The sequence below is a fragment of the Erpetoichthys calabaricus genome, chromosome 2 (assembly GCF_900747795.2).
Source record: "Erpetoichthys calabaricus chromosome 2, fErpCal1.3, whole genome shotgun sequence".
NCBI lineage: Eukaryota > Metazoa > Chordata > Cladistia > Polypteriformes > Polypteridae > Erpetoichthys > Erpetoichthys calabaricus.
The window spans coordinates 96,397,464-96,422,079 of NC_041395.2; the positions used below are offsets into that span (position 1 = coordinate 96,397,464).

At 38.0% G+C, this 24,616-nt stretch overlaps 1 protein-coding gene across 1 annotated transcript in view; it reads right to left on the bottom strand.

Annotated features, from left to right (window-relative positions):
- LOC114645302 (mucin-5B-like) overlaps positions 1 to 24,616 on the bottom strand; it is a 111,784-nt gene that overhangs the window by 29,646 nt on the left and 57,522 nt on the right. The window contains 6 exon segments of the mRNA XM_051922497.1: positions 12,064 to 12,193; positions 12,279 to 12,533; positions 14,140 to 14,323; positions 15,412 to 15,647; positions 19,609 to 19,783; positions 22,952 to 23,187. Coding sequence (XP_051778457.1) covers positions 12,064 to 12,193; positions 12,279 to 12,533; positions 14,140 to 14,323; positions 15,412 to 15,647; positions 19,609 to 19,783; positions 22,952 to 23,187 — 1,216 coding nt within the window.

Genomic DNA, 24,616 nt, shown 5'->3' on the forward strand with positions numbered 1-24,616 from the left:
CAGAACTTAACATCTTAACAACTAAAGAAACTGAACAACTTATTTATAAGTCTAGACAGCATTACTATGAACACGGAGAAAAAGCTAATAAGCTTTTAGCTCAACAAATTCATAAACAAGAAGTTCACAATGCAATACCAGTAATCACCAACAAGAATGGAGAAGAAATCATCGACCATAATAAAATAATGCACACATTTAGAGATTACTATAAGTCTTTATATTCCACTGAGCCCAAAGAAGACAACACGCAATCTAATGCATTTCTGGATAATTTACAAATACCACAAATAGATGCTTTAAGTGCTGAGGAACTGGATAAACCTCTAACGCTAACAGAATTACTAGACGCTATAAAGTCACTACAAAGCGGGAAATCATCAGGCCCTGATGGTTACCCCGTAGAGTTTTATAAGAAATTCTCCACTCAGCTAGCTCCACTCTTATTGGTAACATTTACAGAAGCTAAAGACCACCAAATACTACCTCAAACATTTCGACAAGCATTAATCACCGTCTTTCCTAAACAAAATAAGGACTTGTTACAATGTGCATCATATAGACCAATTTCACTCCTGAATAATGATGTTAAGATACTCTCAAAAATCCTAGCTAGAAGGATGGAGAAAGTGCTGCCCTTGGTAATATCACAAGATCAAACTGGATTTATTAAAGGCCGACATCTATCTTCAAATCTCCGACGCTTGTTTAATGTTATATATTCACCAGCAAAATCAAACACCCCAGAGATATTACTATCATTAGACGCAGAAAAGGCATTTGACATGATCGAATGGAATTACCTTTTCACTGCACTGGAGAAATTTGGGTTTGGCCCGAATATTTGTGCTTGGATCAAACTACTGTATACCAGTCCAGAAGCTTCAGTTTGTATTAATAAAATTTGCTCAGACTACTTTAAACTAGAACGTGGTACCAGACAAGGATGTCCCTTGTCGCCACTGTTGTTTGCAATCGCTATTGAACCACTGGCGGTTCGCTGCCGAAATTCTTATCAGATAAAGGGGATTGTCAGAGAAGGACTGGAACAGAAAATTTCTCTATATGCAGATGATATGGTCTTATATATATCGGACCCAGAAAACACTGTCCCTGCTGTTTTAACAGCACTAACAGAATTTCAAAAGATATCTGGTCTTAGAATTAATCTGAATAAAAGTATACTCTTTCCAGTGAACTCACAAGTATATAATATTAGATTAGACACCCTACCTTTTACCATAGCAGATCAGTTTAAATACCTAGGGGTAAATATCACAAGTAAACATAAAGCTCTTTATCAACAAAATTTTGGCGTCTGTATGGAAAAAATTAAGCAAGACTTGCATAGATGGTCAACCCTTCATCTCACTCTAGCCGGAAGAATTAACATTGTTAAGATGAATATCCTTCCTAAACTTCTCGTTTTATTTCAAAACATTTCAATATATATCAATAAATCGTTTTTTAAACAGTTAGATTCAATAATAACCTCATTCATTTGGAACTCAAAACACCCACGTATCCGAAGAGCGACCCTACAAAGACCTCAGGCAGAAGGTGGCATGGCTTTACCTAATTTTCAGTTTTATTACTGGGCAGCAAACATACAAGCCATAAAAACCTGGACACAAATAAATGCACATACCCAGGCTTGGTCTGCAATAGAAGTAAAATCCTGTAGTACTTCTTTATATTCCCTGCTCTGCTCTCCAATAAATGAAAGTTATCGCAAATATACTAATAACCCAATTGTGCTTTACTCACTCAGAATATGTAACCAAATTAGGAAGCATTTTAAGATGGAAAATCTTTTATCAGTGGCACCTCTGCAAGGGAACCACCTCTTTCAACCTTCGCAAGTATATCCAGTTTTTAATACCTGGAAAAGTTTTGGGATTAAAATGCTCAGAGATCTTTATATAGACAACATATTTACATCTTTTGAACAATTACGTTCAAAATTTAACCTCCCAGCTACACATTTCTTTTACTATCTTCAAATTAGAAATTTTGTTAAACAGAAATTGCCCGATTTCCCCCACCTTGCACCCTCCACAATGCTGGAAAAAATACTGCTCAATTCCGAGGAAACAAACACTATTTCCGCAATATATAAAGTCTTATTAGAGTCCCTACCTTTCAAAGACCCAAGAGGACATTGGGAAGAAGATCTCTTAATCAATATATCAGAAAAGGAGTGGAAGGTAGCAAAGCAGAGAATTCACTCGAGTTCTATATGCGCAAAGCATAGAATTATTCAACTCAAAATTATATATCGAGCTCATCTGTCTCGCTTAAAACTGTCCAAAATGTTTCCAGGCCAGGATCCAACCTGCGAGCGCTGCAACCAAGCTCCTGCCTCACTGGGTCACATGTTCTGGGCCTGCACCAAACTAACATCATTTTGGACAAAAATTTTTAAGTGCCTCTCAGACAGCCTTGGTATCACAATCCCTCCTAACCCATTAACAGCTGTGTTTGGTGTTGTGGAAACATAAAAAGATGTAATTGAACAAAATGTATGTGTGTATAGAAAATAGGACAGAGTGATGAAACTTGTTTGTGTTTTGCGTACGTGACAAGAAGCATGTATACTTTCTGGAAGTTTCTTTTCATGATGTGTGTGACAAGAAAATATACCTTTAGGGTAATGACTTTACAAAATTGGAAAAGTACAATGAGTCAGGATGTTATTTTTTGCTTACGTGGTCAACGATCAGGAGATTAGAAAGGTATAAAAGAACAAGGACATCTGCGCTCGAGGCAGATGAAGTGCGGTGTCCTAGGACTGTGTTTCTCTGACATTTTACCCTTGCCTGGTATGTATTAATAAAGGTTTTGACTAATTTTAATTTTCTTCTCTGTCTTCAGTCACAAAAATCGTCCACAGTTTTGGCGCCCGGACGTGGGGCAAGAGACGGCCGGTTGACTCCTCCAGCGAGACCATTCCAGTGATCCGTCTTAACAGCGGACTGCCGTTAACTTGAGATGTCCGGCAGCAGAGCATGCAGCTCCGGCAAAAGTTAGGACTGCCCTGTCCTGAAACAGTTCTTGCGTGAGGAGCCCCTGGTCTCCTCTTTGCTACATCCACGGTGACTGAACGGATTTCCAGACAGAGCTTGCACATTTCCAGGCTGGGGTAAGCACCGGGGGATTTCCGAATATTTTTATTTTCTAAATAACGGGAGGGCGAGTTTCCTGTTGACCGTCTAGTCATACTCATATCTCAACGGGTTGCTTAAGGTGATGGAGACTTGACCCAAGCAGTTTGACGCATACGAAAGGTCTGACGAAAGGATACTGGCCTCACCCATATCCTAGACTCGGCTGGACGTATTGATGTAGTATTCTGCTGAACCGAATCGGACACGAAGTCACCTGAGCTGGAATCCAGGGATGTGAGCGGACAGGCTAACGGGACGAGTAACGGGGTGGTATGGAAATAAACCGAAAAGAGCACAGATTACAGGATTGCTGTTAGGAACGGAATGATACGTAGCGCTATGGAAAAATAAATAAATCTACATACGAAATAAGCAACAAAACCGTGTTCTCCTGGGAACTGGATCAGTTGGATAGTTAGGTGTCTCCCCTTGGAACTAAGAAGGGAACAGTTTAGGTTTAGTGAGTGGCACACTTAATGCCTTGCTGATTCATACGTACAAGGGATTAGGCGAATCAGTATATAGTTGGAAAATTAAATACAGAACCCGGGAGGGCAAGGGAACATAATGGGATCACTAATAAGTAAGCCTGTTAATCGCCGCACAGGGGGATCAAAATCATTAGTGCTGGAGGGATTATTTTCGGAGGATCAACAGACGCCCCGTAAAAATGGGTCTCCTAGAAAATTTATAGAAAAGAAGACAGGTTTAGATTTATCCTATTATTTTTTTCCCCTCCTCAGAACCGACCTCAGACACCTCTATTATCCCCTCCTCTATCCTCCATTCCGACTGCCCCCCCTGCACTACAACTAGCAGAAGTTTCTCCCGATGATTCCCCAGGCACAGATCACTATGACGCACCCTGTACTACACAAACCCCCGTCTCTAAATGCACTCGAAGTCACAGACCAGCTCCAACTTTTTTCTCTTCTGATCTTCCACATTCACTTACTTGCCCTTTAATAGAAGTTCCCAATCCCCATTATAACCCTGCCCATCCAGCTGGACCCCAAAATCCCACAACAGTTATGATAAATCGGAATTGGGACATCCAAGAACTAAAAGATGTCGTGAATGCATTTCCAGATCCAAAGGAAGTAGGAGGACTAAAATTCGTTGAACAACTTGATCAATTAGATAGCATGTATAAGCCAAATGCTGCTGAATGGACCCAGGTACTTCGTCGAAAGTTTGGGACCACATGGGCCACTGTTAGCAGGGGTGTCCGCAATGACATTCCATGGGTATGGAACCCAGCTTTAACTCGAGGACAGGGGATAGGTGGAGAAGGCGAATTTATTTCTGCTGCAAAACAAAAGAGAGACGAAACAGTTGATGAATGGGCACATAGGATTCAAGACCTTATGGCTAATCACTCAGGCTTGGGAAATGCTGATGACCGCACCCGAGCTGCAGTTCCACCTTTTGTTTCCGGCTTGCGCTTTGATATACAAAACAAGGTCTGCACTTCCTGCATTGAGTGGGAAAGTGCCGCGTTTGATGAAGTCAAACGACATGCTGAACAGGCCGAATCGGACTCTCATGCCAAATTATTGGCAGCACAGATGAACTATTATACCAGGAATGCTCCTGACCAAGGTCGAGGATATGGCTTTAGAGGAAGGGGACGAGGACGAGGAAGAGGACGAGGTGGTTTTAGAGCTCCTCCTGTTGACCACAATAAGAATCCTTTTATTCCCTCTCCCTTTAATTCCAATGCTAATTCCTTCTCTTGCTACGCCTGTGGTGAAACTGGACATTTTCGTCGAGAGTGCCCTCACAGACAGCAACAGCCCCCACCTCCCCTTATTCCACCTGTTTCCTCTGACACCCCTGACTAACAATACTGGCCATAGGACAACACTGGGACCTCCAGCCACTCTTTTCAACTACCTTTGCTCACTCATAATTCAGAGACTGATCCTTTACTGACATTGTTCGTTGATGGCACTGAGACTGTTTTCTTAATCGATACTGGTGCCACTCGCTTGCTGGCAAAGGTCCCTGCTTCAAACGAAAACTGTTACTGTACTTACTGCTTCTGGACAACCTCACCTTCTTCAAGTATCAAAACCTCTTCAAGTCCAGTCACGTCCTGGCGGACATACCTTACTGCATCGTTTTCTTTTGAATCAGCTTTGTTTTTTCTGTTCAACCCCCAAGTTGTTGTGTCAAATTACCCCTTATCCCAAACCCTCTTTTGCAGCATAGATATTTCCCCACACACCATTCTCCTCAAAGCCCTACATTTTTTTTCCCCTTGTCTTTTTCCCAATTTACAGGCCCCTGACATTTTACACTGTACTGCCCAATACTTCCCTATAGAAGTAGACACCACCTGGCTAGAATCTTTCCTTACTTCTGGTACTTGCCCCGAAACCCTTTATATCTACTGTGTTTTTATTTCATCCACAAAGGCAGCTGCTTCTGTTCATCTTACATGCTCACAGCACATATATTATCTTGGCAAAATAGTGCCTCATATTTCCTTAGCTAAATCACACACTGTTAAATGGGAGAAAAGAGGACCATGGGTGGAAAAATGCCTTGAAAGAACAGACTGGTTACAAGTTACTCCAGGTATTTTTGATACTCCTGACCATTTAATAACTAAAGTAGTGTTTCAAAGGATAGCCCACTGTGAGCCTCTGGTGATCCACCCGAAATCCTCCTTCCGCCCGCACCGTGCCCAATATCCTTTGTCTCCCGAAGCAGAGGCTGGCATCTCCGCCGTACATCCCGATCTCGTCAAACGCGGTACCGCCGATGGACATGGACCGTCATGCCTCAGGGATACAGAGAAGCCCTTTGTGTTTCTGGTAAAGCTCTTGCCCAAAAATTTGGACGGCGTCTGGCCGGAAGTAGTAAATTTAAACGGCGTTTGGCCGGAAAACAGTATGTAGATGGAAATCGCGACGGAAGAAAATTGTACAATAGACACCCAGAAATTGTTGCTGTTTCTGTGGGAAAATGGCCATAAAGTTTCTAAGGTTAAGCTGCAGCTAAACAAAACAACAGGTTATGTCTGTTTTAGGTATTCTGGGCTACTGCAGACAGTGGGTTCTAAATTTTACTGAAAGAGCACAGCCGTTGCAACAACTGGCTGAGAAGGCTCTGTAACCTCAAAATTTACTCTTTTATCTGCGCCTGCGCTAGGTTTGCCTGATCATTCTCGTCCATTCACTTTGTTCGTGGACGAAAAGCAGGGATTTATGAATTCAGTACTGACGCAACAACATGGAGATAAACAAAGACCGGTGACTTATTTTTTCTAAAAAAAAAACTGGATCCAGTGGCCGCAGCATTTCCTCCGTGTCTTTGTGCTATGGCTGCAACAACAGAAGCTGTATTAGCAAGCACGGACGTAGTTCTCATGAAATTTCTTCTGTCCTTTTCTTTTTTCTTATGTTTGTTTGTCCTGAAGAGTTGAACTTGCTTTTCTTCAGAGTCCATTTGTTTCTGTTTCCTTTGCTGCATTGTTTCCAAATATAGTGTAAATATAGAATAATACTGGGGTGAAGTGTGTTGAAAAATGGTTTGGGTGATTTTGTGTGTTATAGAGTGTATTAAAAAGGGATCCCTATGAGTATCAGAATGTACTCTGTACTTTGTCAAATGCTACAATTGAAAAATGGAGCGCCCTCAACCAGTTACGCAGTGGTCCAAGGGGACCGCCTGCTGGAAGCAAATTAAATTTCATAAAGCTAAGTGCACAAAACAGCTGAACTCGTAGCACTCACTCAAGCATGTCAGCTGTCCGAGGGGAAGATCGTAACAATTTATACAGATTCCAGGTATGCTTTTGGAGTCTGCCATGATCATGGAACATTATGGAAACTAAGGGAATTTAAGACCAGTCCTGGAGAGCTCTAAAAAAAAAAAAAAAAAAAAAACTGAAAAAGATAATTATCGATTTGTGTGATTGGTTTAGCGCAAATGAATTGTCTCCACTTTTGTTTAAGGCTTGTAAATATACAAAAGTATTTTTCCTTTAAACCCTGATCAAGTTTGAAGGGAAAATGCTCTTTTAATAATATTACATGAGAAGGGAGACAAGTTTTTTTTGGCGATAAGCGGAATGTGTCTAATTGTGATATGAATGTGTGTCTAATTGTGATATGAATGGAAGTTGTATATTTTAGGTACTATAAAGGAAGAGCATGGTGACGCAGTGGTCAGCACACTTGATACGAATAAAGGTTCAAGCACGTATGTTTTCCTTGTTAATAACAAGCATGAAGGAAAAGACGCGTTTAAGTATGTTGCATAGATAACCTTTAAGCACAACTTAAGACCAGTACTGGCAAACCCATCCAACATCAGAAATTGATCGAATCCCTTTAGAAGTTATAACCAAACCATCGGAGCTAGCGATTGTTAAATGTCAAGCTCACACGGGAAAACAGGATCCTGCTAGCAAAGGGAATGATTTAGCTGACCACTTGGCTAAAGAGGCTGCATATAATAACACACCAATTTCTTTATTCCAACAGAGAAATGACCAGGACCCTGATAATCAAATTATTTCTTTACAGAATGCAGCCACGGATATCGAAAGGAGAAAATGGTCCAAAGAAGGGTCCCTCTCTGATGGAGTCTGGACTCATAAACACACTAACAAACCTTTTCTCCCAATGATTTTCTCTCTAGTCTTGCAGGTTTGCGAACCTCGTTGAAGGAAATCCACCAGCAGGTTCATCGAACCTGGAGGACCAGCCCCCTTTCCAAGGATTTACCAATTCCTTTGGGCACCTGGATCCTGGTTCGAGATACTCGGAGGAAACACTGGCATCAGCCTAGGTGGAGAGGATCATTTCCAAATTCTTCTATCCACACCACACGCCGTGAAAGTTGAAGGATTGCCTGCCTGGATTCACGCCTCACATTGCAAGAGATGGCACCCTTGATTGCTGTGCTACTATGTTTTTCTTTTCCCTTGTCTACTGCCCTGGTCACCTTGACTTTCCCGTTGGGAAATTACCACATCAGTGCAGTTTGATTTCTGCTCTATTATCAACTGTGGGACTGGTCGACAAGCCCAGTGGACCGGATCTGACAAATACGTGTGTATGAGGGGAAGTGACTGCGACAACTGGCAATGGGTTTTTGCTAACACTGGAACTGAGGACTGGGGTTATCAACCTTTTGAGGCCCAAAAATACGGTTTGAAAAATCGGTTTTCTATCATAAAAGGACATGCCTCTCATTGTATGTGCTGACAACCATTGTAACTCAGGTATTTATGTATTAGGGGTATATGTATCTGGAACAGACCCTTTAGGGAGATTTCTAATTAAGATTGACAATCCTGTTACTAACACCCCTCATTCTCTGGCACACACACCCATCTCCCCAACTTTTGGTTCAGATTTTTTTCTCCTGTTATGAATATTTCCACCCTTTCATCCACTTTTTCAATAGAAACTGGTTATGGAGATTAGAATAGATGGTTGCAGTGGGTTCTCTATTCAGCTAAGCAAGTTAATCGTTCTCATTGTTATGCGTGCGCTGCAGCCCGTCCCCATTTAGCTACAGTCCCTTTCCCATTATCTAACATTTCTGACCCCGTGGGGTTGCCCTGCCTTCTGTATTTATTCACTACTTCCAAGAAACCCCTCTCTAGTTCAAAGTGTTCTAATCTATCTATTCTTTTTTCCCCCACCCGTCACATGGATACCCCTATGTTTCAAACTCACGAAGGAAATTATACATGTTTCAAATCTTATGGAACGACATGGGTAGGAGAATTACCATTTTCTTTCTGTTCTCAAACTTTTCAGGTTAACTTTTCTCTGAACACCGTTCTGTCTTCCTTTCTTCTCTCCCAAACCACTCCTAGATCAGATATTTGGTGGATGTGCCGTAGGTCCAAATTATTTGCCACCTTTCCCCCTAATTGGTCTGGTACCTGTGCTCCAATCCAATTAGTTATGCCTTTTAGACTTCTATGCCTTTTAGACTTATATCCTTACCTCCCTCTCCTTACATGGCCCTGGAGTATACATAGATGCTATTGGAGTCCCTAGGGGTGTCCCAGACAGATTTAAAGCTAGGGATCAAGTCGCAGCCGGTTTTGAATCTATCATACCCCAAATTACTATTAATAAGAATGTAGACTGGATTAATTACCTTTATTATAACCAACAACGTTTCCTTAACTTCACCAAAGATGCTATTGAAGGCATACATGAACAGCTTGATCGTACTTCTCTGATGACTTGGCAAAATCGTCTAGCCCTGGACATGTTACTTGCCGAAAAGGGAGGTGTTTGTGCTATGTTTGGTGATGCTTGTTGTACATATATTCCAAATAATACCGCGCCAGATGGATCAATAACTCGTGCATTGGCAGGCCTTACTGCTCTCTCTAAAAGAACTTTCCACTAATTCTGCCATTATAAATCCCAGGGATCAGTGGTTTGCATCCTCCTTCGGATCCTGGGGACAATGGATAAGATCTGTTTTCATTTCTTTGGTTGTGACATTTTGTCTCCTCCTCCTGGTTGGTTGTTGTATTATCCCTTTGTTTCGCTATATAATATCTAAGTACTTTACCGCCTCTATGGAAAAGGCATATGTGCTACATGATGAGCGCATGTCTCGTGTAGCTTCTTCCATTTTCTCTCCCCCTTCCCCTTCATCAACCATTTCAAGATAGAATTATATAGGCCCACATCATTTTTTGTTCAAAAAGGGAGGAGTGTGGAAACATAAAAAGATGTAATTGAACAAAATGTATGTGTGTATAGAAAATAGGACAGAGTGATGAAACTTGTTTGTGTTTTGCGTACGTGACAAGAAGCATGTATACTTTCTGGAAGTTTCTTTTCATGATGTGTGTGACAAGAAAATATACCTTTAGGGTAATGACTTTACAAAATTGGAAAAGTACAATGAGTCAGGATGTTATTTTTTGCTTACGTGGTCAACGATCAGGAGATTAGAAAGGTATAAAAGAACAAGGACATCTGCGCTCGAGGCAGATGAAGTGCGGTGTCCTAGGACTGTGTTTCTCTGACATTTTACCCTTGCCTGGTATGTATTAATAAAGGTTTTGACTAATTTTAATTTTCTTCTCTGTCTTCAGTCACAAAAATCGTCCACAGTGTCCTTCCAGATGGACTGGAATTGGAGAAGGACAAGCAAACGGTGATTGCATTCACTACACTCTTGGCACGCAGACTTATTTTGTTAAATTGGAAGAATCCTAATTCTCCTCTTATAAGTCAGTGGGAAACCGATGTTTTATATTATTTGAAATTGGAAAAAATCAAATTTTCAGTTAGAGGATCTGTACAAAATTTTTTCAAAACATGGCAGGATTTAATCAATATTATTTTAGAATAAGAGAAATAACTATTATTGCATTTAACTCCCTTCTCCATCTCTTATTTATATAGATATTTACTTCTCCCCTTCTTTTGTCTAATGTTGCCTTATTAAAAAGCCTAAAGAAATTTTCCTTTAGCTAAGCTCTCCTTCTCAGGGGTGGGGTTTGATTTGTTTTCAAATTTGTTGGGTTATAAATTGATCTGTTTGTATGGAATGATTACAATGAAAATTAATAAAATAAAAATATAAATAAATAAATAAATAAATAAATAAATACAGTTGTGTGACTTTAATTACCTATTATTTATCAAGTACCTCTTTTATTTTTTTTATTTTTCCCTTTCTGGGATGATTGAGTTCACTGGGAAAGAGAACTTCTATATGACTACTATCACAGTACATCGATAAGGAGGGTTCAACTAACTAGCGTGATTAATTCCCTGTATACAGTATCTCCCTAATAAGGTCTTAAGATCTACACATTCATTTATTCAATTTCTAACCTGCTTGTCCACTTCAGGCAAGTGTATATCTACAGATCGGAGCCTCTATTCTGGAGCTCGAAGTAGGTGGAGGTGACTCCAATGGACACAAATAGAGTCTAGCTATAAATCTTCAGAGCTCTTTACAATATGGTTAAGATTTGGATTGTGGGAGGGTTATCTGACTCAAATAAAGCCAGGTACTGTCAAGTAAATTAGCTCCACCTACTTGGACCTCCAGGGTGGAGCTACTGGGCTTCTAAGACAAAAAATTGTTGAAAAACTGAAACCATTTCTGGAAGAGGTGCCAGTTCTTCAAACATCACGCTCACATACACACTCATACTCTTTCAGGCCAGACCAATTCAGTATAACCAGCTACACAAATCAGCATGTCATTGGGAGACAGAAGGAAAACCAGAGACGCTGGAAGAAAATCCACAAAAAATTGGGGAGATAGTGCAGGCGTCACACTAACAGTTTCCAGTGAGTGAGATTTGACCATTACCAACATACTGTATACTCTCTGGTAAAGTAATATACTGTACAATAAATGTGATAATAACACAAATAAAAAATTGCAACAAATATATAGTTAGACATTATCTTCGATTTTAGAAAATGCTGATTCCCGTTTGTATTCATAGTTTTTTCTTGATTCGAAAATAACTTCCAGGATACATTGGATAATAGGACTTGATTAAGTTAGTATTTTCATGAGACACACAATTTTCTTATTGTCTCATCATTAATTTCCTTAGTAATGTATGTTTTAGTTTACTGTAAATATCATAATAACTACCAGGAAAACTTGGTATCTGAAAATATTGTAACCAAGACAATGTCCACCCACCATTTTTATTGCATGCAGTCATGGCGCCATGGAAAGAAATAACCATCAACATACTAATATAAAAGGAATTTTAGAAAAACTATTGTCATCACCAGGAATATTTAACAGAGGACAACAGGAATAAAAGAAGAACTGGGGCCTTTAATTTTTTATATTTTCTTATTTCTATGGTTTTCACAATTCAACATATGTATCTTAATACTAACATGTGATGAAAAAAACTTACCTGCTTGTAATTAGCTTGCAAAGTGGTGGCTTGCATACAGGATTTTTGGTTGGTTTGGTAGTCACTGGTGTAGTGTGAGACTCGGTGAATGAAGAGACAGGCAAAGTTGTTGAAACCAAAGATGAAGAACCTGTATAATAAAAAAACAAACATGCTTGTTAATGACATGTTTGATGGGATTGTTTATCTCATATTAAGTCTTATGAAAGGTATACCTATTGAAGATGTAGAAGGAATGGAAGAAAGCAAGCTGATTGAGACTGAGCTTGATAAAAGGGTAGAGGGACCAGACGAGGGCAAAGATGTCATGAATGAACTTGATGGAGGAGTAGGTTGGGAGGTTGGCTGAAGTGCTGGAATACACCCTATCTGATTAGGAGTTGTCCAGTGTTCAGCCATGTCAACACAAGAGGATTCAATTTTACCATTTGCTAGACGGCAATCATCATTTTGAAGATTAGTGCAAGTACCTGTAAAAATAAAAACAGAATGGAGTTGAGCTGCTAAAGGTATACTGATATTCATTCTACGCTCTCTGAATATAGCCCTGGCCAGGAGCTGATGTAGAGCATTAATATGAAAATCTGGGCAGCAACTGTTACCTAAAACTCCTAATACAGTATTACAGTATGTATATTATATACAGCAGATATTGTGTATATTATATATACAGTATGTTTTATGTGTGTATACTATATATAAAGTGGACCCAAACATTTGAGGAATTGTTAATAAAGAACTTTATTATAAAACTTTCTTTTAGTCACTATGAAAATCCTCCAATTCAGATACACTAATACACCAGTACAGTAGTCCCAGCGCTTCTTCCAATCCCAGTGTTTTGTTTTCTTGAATTTCTAACACAGTAGCAAATTGTCTTCCCTTCAGTTTCAATTTTAATTTCGGGAACAAAAAATAATGAAGTACGAGATTAAAGCGGGAATTTTGAGTTTAAAGTCGACATTTCAAGATTACAGTAATCTAAACACTGACCTCTTTTTTAAGATGGTGGGCTGTGACTCGCCTTTTCACATCAACTTTGATACATGACCATTTCTTTTTTTATTTCGGGCACTGTACAACTTTCTGAACCACCACGCTGTACCACTCCATCAATTTCCTTTAGTTGCTTATATCTATCCATCCATTATCCAACCCACTATATCCTACTACACTGCTTAAACCACCAAATAGTACATTTTTCCTTGCCTACACTTCACTGAGCAGGACCTCCTTATCACATTTGCTGAAATTCTTCTTTCTTACATGTGTTTTTGCCATTGTCTTTTAACAAAACACTGAATGGAAGGGGCTATTTATATGGATTTACATATTCAAATAGGCATAATTCTGGATGGAGTCGAGGTGGGGCTGTTGTGTGTTAAATTTCACGTTGATTGGGATTTATGGGGAAAGTCCATAGAACTTTGCTTACAAACAGTTTTATACATCTGATTTTTTTGGGCATATGCATATTTCTAGTTTTGCCCGTACGCCATATTTTAATATGAATTCTACACAAGGCATTGTACATGAGGCCCCTAGTCTTAAAATTAGATAAATCCACCTCAGGTAACAACAAACACCAGATTTTACTTAATATTAATTATTACACTAGTTAATAGATAGAACATAGTAAGGGCCATAAGTGAGAAAGTGGAGTGAGACTGAGTAGCATGCCATACACTAACCATTGGCATCAACAACAATAAGAAACAGCTTTCTGTGTAACTTTATTTGTATCTAATATATTTAAGGAATTTTGCCGAACTACTCCTCACAAGACTGCTGATATTTGATGACATTTGTTCTACAACCTGGTTATTATCTGGCAAACACGATCACTGCATTCGTAAGCACCATTTCATATTTGTTATTCAGTTTTGAAGGCTACATTTCCCTTTAGTTTTACTCCATCACACATTTTAAATAAGCTCAAAGAAGAGATAGCATTACAGAGAGAATGTTGGTGGGATATTTAAGTATTGTTTTGTATTCTCAGGAAACAATTATTCAAGGGTCCATGTATTTCCCAATCAGTCAGAGAGCCCAGATTTAAAAAATTATTTCACTTACCACACAGCCCTTGGGTATTATTGAAGAAACGCTTATATGGCAGTGTGATCACTGCAATCATTCTGTCATAGGCAATGTGAATGTTGATATCAAGTATTGTAACGTGAATGCTGATGCCAGTGCTGTAGATTTTGAAGCCATTTTTGACAATGTTTCGAGAAACAAGATTACCATTGAAGTAAACCTGTTCGAAAGAAGTAAACATCAATGTGAGTAATACTGTAAAAGGAGGAAGATGTTATCTGACCTTTCGATCTTTTGTTCACAGATATCACACTATACATTCTGCAAAGTATCACCGCTTTGATTATACCTTGCTAATTAAAGACAATGAACTTTTAGGAGCTTTATCTAGTGCAGCAAGTAAACACAACATATCATCCCAAAACTGCATGATCTAGGACTAATCTGAAATCTAATGGATAATGCTGTTAAGATCAAAGAAGAGTTAAGTACAACTGCTTGTTATATTATATTATATGCATCTGTTGAGTTATTAGTTCATTTATTGCTAATCACTGCACTCTGCAGGCACTTACCTACTGCCCCCCCATATTTATCTCCACTCTGTGCCACTGTATTGTTCTGAGAGGATTTTGTGTGCTGAGTATATCTGGGTGTGCACATGATTGGGCTCTGTGATAAGCTGGTGCCCACTTAAGGGTTGTTTTTCTGTGGTCATAGGCTCTGGCCATCCATGACTCTGGTTTGGATTAAGCAGGTTTAAACATGTTGTTTTATTGTGGTTTGTACTATGGTGATAAGAAATTCTAGTTTTTTTTTGCCAATTTGTACGGCTGCTTGCAAACTACTGTATATGTTTTATTTAAATGACATGAAATGGCACTTGTACTGACCCTAAAATTAAATAGAATAGATTATCCAAATACAGTACTCTACAGCGTCATTGTATATTACTTAGTAACCTTTAAACGTGCAACTGAACACAGTTTTAAAATTTACATTTAAGGTAAAAATAGCTTTTTAATACAGTATAGTATAATGCTCAAATATTAAAATTCAGGTTTGAATAATAAGCAGTATTCCTACATGTCATTCACTTGACATATGCATCATCAGCATTTGTGTTTGTGACACTCTGTAGACTATCATGTGCCATTATATGTCAAGTGTGAATAATCTGAGATGAAGCTAACATTTTTTTCCAGTTATACTTTTGATTTCACTTTGGGTAATTCACAATGGTAATTTAGTGATCCTAATGTTAACTAATTTTAAACAGTGACACAAGGATTTTCATTCATGTCTCACCAAGTTCTTCTTTTCATCTGCAGTGAGGAACAATTTGTTGCCTTGATAGAAGATCCAAAGGGACCGTGTGCAGGAGTCCTGGTTCTTTTTAAAGCAATCACCATCATCCACATTGATAAGGAAATGGTCATTCTTTGTGATTTCTTCCACCAGAACACGGGTGCAGTTGCTACTGTACTGGTAACAGGTGCCATCAAAGGTCATGTGATGCTGGTATCCCCAGGTAGTACATACACCTAGTTCGTGAGACAATGGCAGTTAGGAAATCATTGCGTTAAACCTCTTAAACTCTAACTGCAACATACTCATAATGACCACATTGTTACAATTTTAATCTGAAATCATACATAAGGTGTTTCATTAATCGCCACCAAAAAACATAGCAATTATTCTGTACAAGGACCAGTAGATTTCAACCAATGCATTGAACCCTTGCTCTGACAAAGCAAATGCAAGCTATGGGCAGAAAACTGGAAAACTATCACATCACTTATCTGAATTTTCGTGTGCTCTCGCATATTACTTTACAAAGCAACAGAAAATATCTACAAGTGACACGGTAGTACTTAGAGTAGATTCTCCTAATCAAAACAAGCCCAAGCAAGTTATTGTACAATGTATCGATCATGAGGTATCATCCAAAGGAAAGGAGGTGGGTAACCATGACTGGCACCTACCATCTCATGTTTCTAGGGTGGGGGGGGGGAACTCTGGCTCAGTGGGTCATACCATTGCAAACTTTTGATAGCTGAGACTGTGACATTTCCAGTGAAACATAACATGGCCAGATGAGCATATTGGAGTCCTGTCACACCATCTTGCATCTGAATTTTCGTGTGTTCTCGTATATTACTTCACAAAACAATATCAAATATATACATGTGATATTAGTCTTTACAACAGATCCTCCTGATCAAAACAAGCCAAGTGCATATTTGTACAATGTTTCGATCGTATTGATAGCTGGCAGCTACTACCTTGCGTTTCTGGGTGGGTAGCTCTGGCTCAGTGGGTCATCTGATTGTAAGCTTCATACCAGATAGATCTATCTATCTATCTATCTATCTATCTATCTATCTATCTATCTATCTATCTATCTATCTATCTATCTATCTATCTATCTATCTATCTATCTATCTATCTATCTATCTATCTATCTATCAACATGAAACTTTAGACAGGTACAGATGACATTTCTAAGAACACCTCAGAGGTGAAAAAATTGCTCTGGCTTTACTTGTACATGAGATACACTGAATCACTGAAACTTAGTATAGCAGCAGCTTGTAAGTAAAGAAATGTTTAAATTTAACACAAACACATATTCTATCACAGTTGAGAAGTTATCTGTCAGGTTTTAGTGAGAAATTGACTGTCCATCTTTTACTTTTTGAATAAATAAGGCTTTATTTTGGTGTTCTCTCCTCTGGCAGAAATTGCTGAAAAATGCCCTCAGGATGTAAGAGGAATATGATTTACAGACACAGAAGAGTGTTATTGCATTATTTCATGCATAAATTGGAAATTCCTAATCATCAAGTTTTATATGAGAAAAATATGATGGTAGATGCTAAAATTACCTGATCTTGAATCCATTTGTTTGATTTTGAACTCAGATAATTGATAATGTGATGTGGAAGTAAGCTATTCAAAAGACTGCTTACTTGGTCTCAGGGTAATGATTCGGAAATTAGAGAGAAGAGTGACAAATAGACATGCATACCACCAAATAAAAAGGAAATATACTTATTTTGCACATTTTAGAGTCTTTTTCTGTCATTTTTGAATGCAATGGGCAAAGCAGAGGTGTCAAACTCAAGGCCTTTCCAGCTCGGACTGATCCTTGGACCTTTTTAAACTGTCCTGCTTCATTTTAGATATGGTTTGCAAGGGCCGTTAGTTTTCTCAAAGACCCCCTTTATCATGCTTTTCATTTAAAGATTGTATCAAGAGATAATTTACATGTATACCGGTATTAAAATGTGTCCTCTGTGTTCAATAACATTTCAGATACTAACCTGTAGTTAGAATGAAAACTAAATGCTCAAAATGATCCAATTAGAAACAATAAAGAAAAACAAAAAGAAGATGACATACCACACTACCATAAATAGCTTTAGTATTTTAGCATGTTAGCAAGCACGTGACAGTCTCATAAAGGAGATGGTATATTGACTTCACATATGCCACTGCTGACATATCGTTCACTTTTTAAAGTGGCACAAGTGTCAAGGCTGGCCACCCTTCTATTGTTAACTTGACATAATTGTTGTATGTGGATAAAAAAACGCATTTGGATTAACACTTGTCTTAAATGTAATTTCTATTCATGTCTGATCAACTCAGTCATCAATATGTTTACACAAAGCATCATCTGATTGAGACGCAGGCTAATGCAGGTGTAAAGGGATGTATTTTGTTTTATCTACAAATTCACACATATCCAGACAGGCACTCTCACTTGATTTTTTGTTCTGATAAACAGGGAAAATCATTTCCAGAGACAAAAGGTAAGATTATGATGAGCAGAGAGGCATCTGTGTATCATTTGTAAAGAAAATCTGCCAATAGTTGTTCATTAGTTTATATGTTAGGGTAAGTCACTGGCCAAATGCTGTAAATCCTTATTGATTTCCATTATCATAAAACTTTGAAATTATGAAAATGATAAAAAAGGACCATTAACAGTTTTTTTTATTTAATTTTGTCCACTTATGGTAATTGTTCTCAAATAAATCTTTGTTATATTTTACCAAATTAGAAAATGTATGTATGGCATAAGATTCGGGTGTATTTTGTAATTGGGTTAACCAAGGTCAGAACATTTTAAATTTTTAATTTACTTCATCAACAAAAATTTATTTCTTAAATATTTTGTCAAAGTGGTACACATGACATGTGACTGGTATTTGCTCAGATAGCCAACAGGAGCGGCTGTCAGACATGTAAAAGAGGAAAATGCTGCATACAAAAATAATATACAAGTTGATGTGACCTCTGTCAGCCTAAACTGTAACAGAAGTTATACACAATGTGTCTCTGTTGTTCTGAGGATAGATGACATGCAAAAGAGAGTTATTTGGGGCAGGATGGATTTAATTATTATATTGGTTAATTATTAACTTATTTACATGAGGCCATGAACCTTATCTGGGAAAGTGGTTAAGAAGATAAAAATGTGATATGGGCATGAGATATTGACTTAAAAAAACTAAGAAGAATAAGAAGATGAATAAATACTTTTTACTGGAGATTTGTTTTAGTAACATAGTGCATGTGTTATGGTGGGCCAGGCCCCCTCACTACGCCATTAAATCTGCCAGTGGTGGCTGTTGCTGTTACCTTGCTCATCCAGCATCTTAGATTTGAATTGCACACCCAATCACTGTCTATTAGTCACCATGGAGGTGTGAAGGTTTTTTTTCCCTTGGGTTAATTCCCAAAGAAGTGCAGGTTAAGAAATTCTAAATTGGCTCTTGTGTGTAGAATATCTGAGTGGGACATACAATGGATCAATGTCTTATACAGGAATGATTCTAATGTTGCACCCCCTGCAGTCAGTATAGAACTCTAGCTCTCTGTGATCTCAAGGAGGATGAAGAAGGTTTGTGGAATGTTGTTATGTAGGGCCATGGTGGACCTTGGTTATTCTTGAACCAAATTCAACTCAGAAGCCACCCTTACAAAGTGAATCCATTGTTTGCACAACTTGTCCTTTTGTGGAGTTTGTACATTCTTCCCATGTCCACACAGAAATCTTATGAGTTTGACTAGTTTTCCTGCTACATCCTTCACAACTCAAAGACATGTGAGTTGCTATAATTGGCACCAGGGAAATGAAATAAGTGTGTCTGAGTGTGTTCCTTGGAGTTATGTTTAATTGACAGCATAGCTGCCCAATGTTGCTGAGACAGACCCTCTTCTTTTTTGACCCTGTATATACAGGTTAAAATAATGGATGGATTAAATGTAAGAGACAGAGTACCTGAAATAGGGAGCCATGTTTCCAAGAGTTTCATTGTATTTTCTTCTGTGATAACACCTTTAAATGTATTATACAAACCTTAAAGCCCCTGTTCTAAACTAATACCAAAATATAATTTACTTTGAACAATGGAATGAATAAGCAGATGATACAACTAATGTGTTATTTAGAACCTTTTACTAATCGACTCACTATTTCTATCATTTACTTACATTCACATTCATATCTGTAGCAACATCCAGATGAGTCATAGATCTTGCGAGCAGGTCGCCCATTGACACACGTTAGAGGCTGGACTGGCTTGCACTGAACTGGAGTAACCTGAATTTGGTCATGGCCTTTGCATGTGGCTTTTGTGCATTTGTCCAACATCCATGTCTCGTTAATCTGTTAGACAAATGTAACATCAAATTAAAATATTGCAAAATGGATAAATACCAGCAGGTATATTCTAAAAACAAATTCTTTGACCTCTCATTTGTGAAATGTGCTGCTAATCTTCTAACCAGATATTTATTTCCCATACTTTAAACTAACACAGGTTATGACCATTTCTGTGTTTACTGGTAACACTACCAGTATACAGTTACAAGTATATGGTGAACATGACCCATTTAGAAAAAAGTCAGAAAGAGTTAAAAGAGTAATAATACTAAGAGAAATGCATTACATAGTATTTTGGGGAGCCATTTATAAAATAATATCTTCAGAATTCACTAATAAGCAAACATACAATAAACAAATATGGAAGTACAAATCTTAAGATTTCGAAATGTTATAATGGGGAATTATATTCAGCATATAAATAAATTATTTTTTCTTATTACCATCTATAAACATAAATGTTTAAACAATTGTTTATCTAATTTCAAATTGCAAGAAAGTTGATTAAGTCCGTCTTTGCTGCCCCCCAAAGTTTCATTGATTAGAAGAGCATTATCTGTGCCAGTGTATGACTTAATTGCGTTCCTTCTTTTTTTTTTCGTTTGTTTGAAACTAGAAACAATGCTGACAAGAACAAAGCTGTACTCTGTGAGGGGTGTCATTGGTGAGTAAGGGAGTACAGAGCAGACAAAAAAGATGAGGCTTTCAAGGGCATGATCTCTCTGTCCCTCTCCACCATTTTCCATCCTTAGAAGTTCACCTGTCTCTAGGCATCCACATTCAGACTGGCCATGCTCCCTGCCCTATGCAAATGATGAGCTGGCTAAGAAGAGAACAGACCAGATGGTAACCTGAACAAAGCAGGCCAGAGCTGAGGTGACCAGAGAGAATTGAGTGTAACTACACGTTTAGGTGCCACCTGAAACTACACATCTAGTACTATCAGGTTGTATGGTTTGTAATTCCACATTCTAGTTGTTTTTGGTTTATGGCAATAGTTAAAATATTTGATTAAGCTTATTATCTATAATAAATGAATGTCAATTTGTCAAAGTCAATGTTAATTTATTTATATAGCACATTTAAAACAACATAGGAATGCTGTGGCCAAAGTGCTTTACAATAAAAGAAGAAAAAAACATACAATTAGCATAAATAACATAAATAGAAATAAAATAAATGAACATAAATAAAATAAATAATAAATAGAAGTAAGATTACATAATCACAATGAGGAAACCATCAGTATTACTGAAGGTCACGGAAAGCAAGTGAATAGTCTTTAGTCTTGTTTTGAACAGTTCAATTGTAGACGACTCCTTTATGTGATGAGGTAAAGAGTTCCACAGGTGAGGTGCAGCAACTGCAAAAGCCCTGTCCCCCTTAGTTTTACACTTGGTACGATGGACAACAAGAGACAACTGACCAGAAGATCTAAGCACTCTAGATGGCTGTTGTAAATCAAGATAAATAGACAGGAACAAGCCCATGTAAAGATTTAAAAACTAGCAAAAAGATTTTAAAATCAATTTGAAAACTGACAGGCAGCCAGTGTAAAAAAGCTAATATTGGAGAAAAAAAATCAGACTTTCTTTCCCCAACCAGAAAGCGAGCGGCAGCATTCTGGACCAACTGTAACCTGTGTATCAGGGATTTGCGAATCCCAGAATACAGCGAGTTGCAGTAATCAAGCCGAGAAAAGATAAAAGCATGAGTAGCTTTCTCAAGATCCCTAGAAGATAAAAAAGGCTTGATCTTACCTAAAAGACGAAGCTGGAAAAAGCAACTCTTGACTACAGAATTAATCTGTTTCTCAAAAGAGAGGTTACTGTCAAAGATAACATCAAGATTGCAGACTTGAGGTTTGCAAAAGACAGAGAAAGAGCCGAAAGTCCAAGACCAATTTCGACTTTTGCTGATGGACCCACTATAAGCACCTTCGTTTTATTTTGATTCAGTTCAAGAAAATTATTAGCCATCCAGGATCTTAGTTCAAAAAGACAGTTGTGCAGTTGATTCATTGCAGAGTTGCAGACGGGAATATAAACCTGTGTATCATTAGCATAGCAGTGAAAAGAAATGTTAAATTTCCTAAAAATAGCTCCAATAGGGTGAAGGTATATAGAGAATAAAATAGGACCCAAAATGGATCCATGAGGAACACCACATTTAAGAGGAGCAGTAGACGAAAAAGAGGAATTTAAAGTCACTGAAAAGTGTCTACCAGTTAGATATGACCTGAACCAGTTAAGAGCAGCCCCTTTAAGCCCAACAAGATGTTCAAGCCACAACAGCAATATCTCATGGTCAATAGTGTCAAAGGCAGTGGACAGGTCAAGGAGGACAAGGACTGCAGCACCACCTGAGTCAGTGATAATAGAGATGTCATTGAATACTTTCAGAAGGGATGTCTCAAAACCATAATAACGCCTAAAGACAGATTGGTAGATCTCAAATAAATTATTGGAGTTAAGGTGATCAACCAATTGATTATAAATAATTCTTTCTAATATTTTAGCCAGAAATGGCAATTGGGAAATTAAGCAAAAATTGTCTAAAACTCCAGGATCTAATTCTGCCTTTTTTAGACAGGGACGCACCGCAGCATGTTTGAAAAATGAGGGCACAACCCCCTCACTAATAGAACCATTGATAATGGCTAGTAAAGATGGACCCAAAACATCAATGGTGGGTGTCAATAGTACCTTTTAACTGTGAAAGTGAGACAAGATCAAAAGATTCCAAGACAATGCCATGATTAACAGTAGGAAGTTCATAGCCAGTTGGAAAAATACCACAGCAGATTGTATCAATTTTACTGACAAAGAATGAAAGAAACTGCTTATATGAAAGAACAGTACTATTTAAATAATACAGTACTATTTAAATAATAAATAAAAAATGTAAATTAATTAAAAAATAAAAAATTAATAAATAGTAACTTTCCTTTACACCTATTCTGCCAATTTGTCTAGCTGCCTGGGGTTACAGAATGTAAAAGAAAGGATGAAGTTCTAAACTACAGCAGTGGTTAGAGTATGGGGTTTGATGCATTCATTTAAGGTCTACATAATAGAGAGTATAAAGGAGAATAGGGTCACTGTGGGGCCCTAACACTGCAAAACAAATGTACTGTGTTGATGGATTTCAAAAACATCATTTCTCTCTTACCTTTCTTGGCGGGATCATGGCTGAGCAGCCAGTTTTAGCTGGAATTGTTGTTTCTACCTTTACAGATGTAGAGATGGAACCTTCTTTAGTTGTGAATGGTGTAGTCATCTTTGAGGAGGAGGAAGGTGTAGGAGTAGAACTACAATCTCGGCTTGACTTCTGTATACCACATGTTGCATTACAGAAGGCAGTGTAACACCAACCATTTTCATCTGTGGTATTGTAAATGAGCTGACCTATTTCAGAAGAATATAATCTGGTTAGTTATAAAATGGAAAATACAATTCCAAGATTTTCTCAGAAAAGTTCATTATTACTGAAATAATTCTTTGCCAGCACACTGACTCACGCACCTTCCACTCAATTCTCTCAATCAACTGGACTTGTCATTGAAGGCTGTCACGTGACATCCTCAGTAGAAGCCAAAACCACCTCATCTTGAGCCACACCAGCAATGGCTTTACTTTAAGGTCCTTCTGATTTGCCAAACACACCACTCTATCTTGGAAAGTGAGCCACATCATTCCTGTTCAGAAAATGTCTTTCTGCTGCTTCTATTTGAGATCTCACTATTTGATTTGCAATACAAGGTCATGGCCATAGGCAAAGATAAGCAAAAGGATCAAGAACATCATCCAAGGACTTAGCACCCACTTCACAATCATCACGTAATACAAGCTCTGGAGAAAGATAACTTTTAAAAGAACCTGCTAGACACTTTTACAGTTTTACCTACCCTCATACCTGAGATACTTTAACATTTCTACTTGTTGTGGCCATCTTGCAAAGTGCAAGTCACAGTTTTGTTTGGTGACAACTATAAACTTAGGTTTCACTGGGTTTGTTTCACCCTGAATGCTCAAAAAAAACAAAATTCTAGTACATGGTGGTGGTCATAGACAGATCAGGCCAAAAAGATAACAGAATCCGCAAACAGCAAAATGCAATCTTTGCTTCCTCAGACTATATATTTTTCATGTCTGAGCTGCAGCTTGATATCCTGTCCTGAAAAATTACTAGCAGAAGAGGAGACATGGTACAACCTTGGTGAAGTTCTATATCCATGGAGGCTGAGGAATGAACACACCATTTTCTTTCACTTTTTAAAAAGGGAAACTATTACCTGATAGCTTTGATATATTGCTGTTTCTACTGAGTGCTGAAAAAGTTCACTAAACAAGACCAATGTGGAGCTTCTCAATCATCACATGACCTCAAAATATAGAAATGAACCCAATACCAAGAAGTGCCTAAAGCACTGCCACCTCCAAAGAAGGTGAATATGTTTTTGATCCTACATAATAATTTGAGTCTGGTGTAATGACTATTCATGTGGTTCTTGTAATATTTGGTTGCTTTTATTATTTTGGCTGTAACATCTTCTCACAGTCATTTCCACTTAGAACTTTCCCTTATATGACCTCAGATATTTTGTTTCTGGAAATGGCTTCTAGTGCTATGCATATGTTACCATTGTTTGTTGTGTGTGTTGTCACTATGCATGTGTTACAAAAGTTGATAGTATCAATTTCATGGCATTCAGGCTTTGGAATAAATTAAACTATATTTTTGGTCATTTATGAACTAGATAGGAAAAGGATATTAGACACGTTTAAACTTAATTTTGGTTTTCTCAACTATCAATTTTTCATACCATGTTGAACT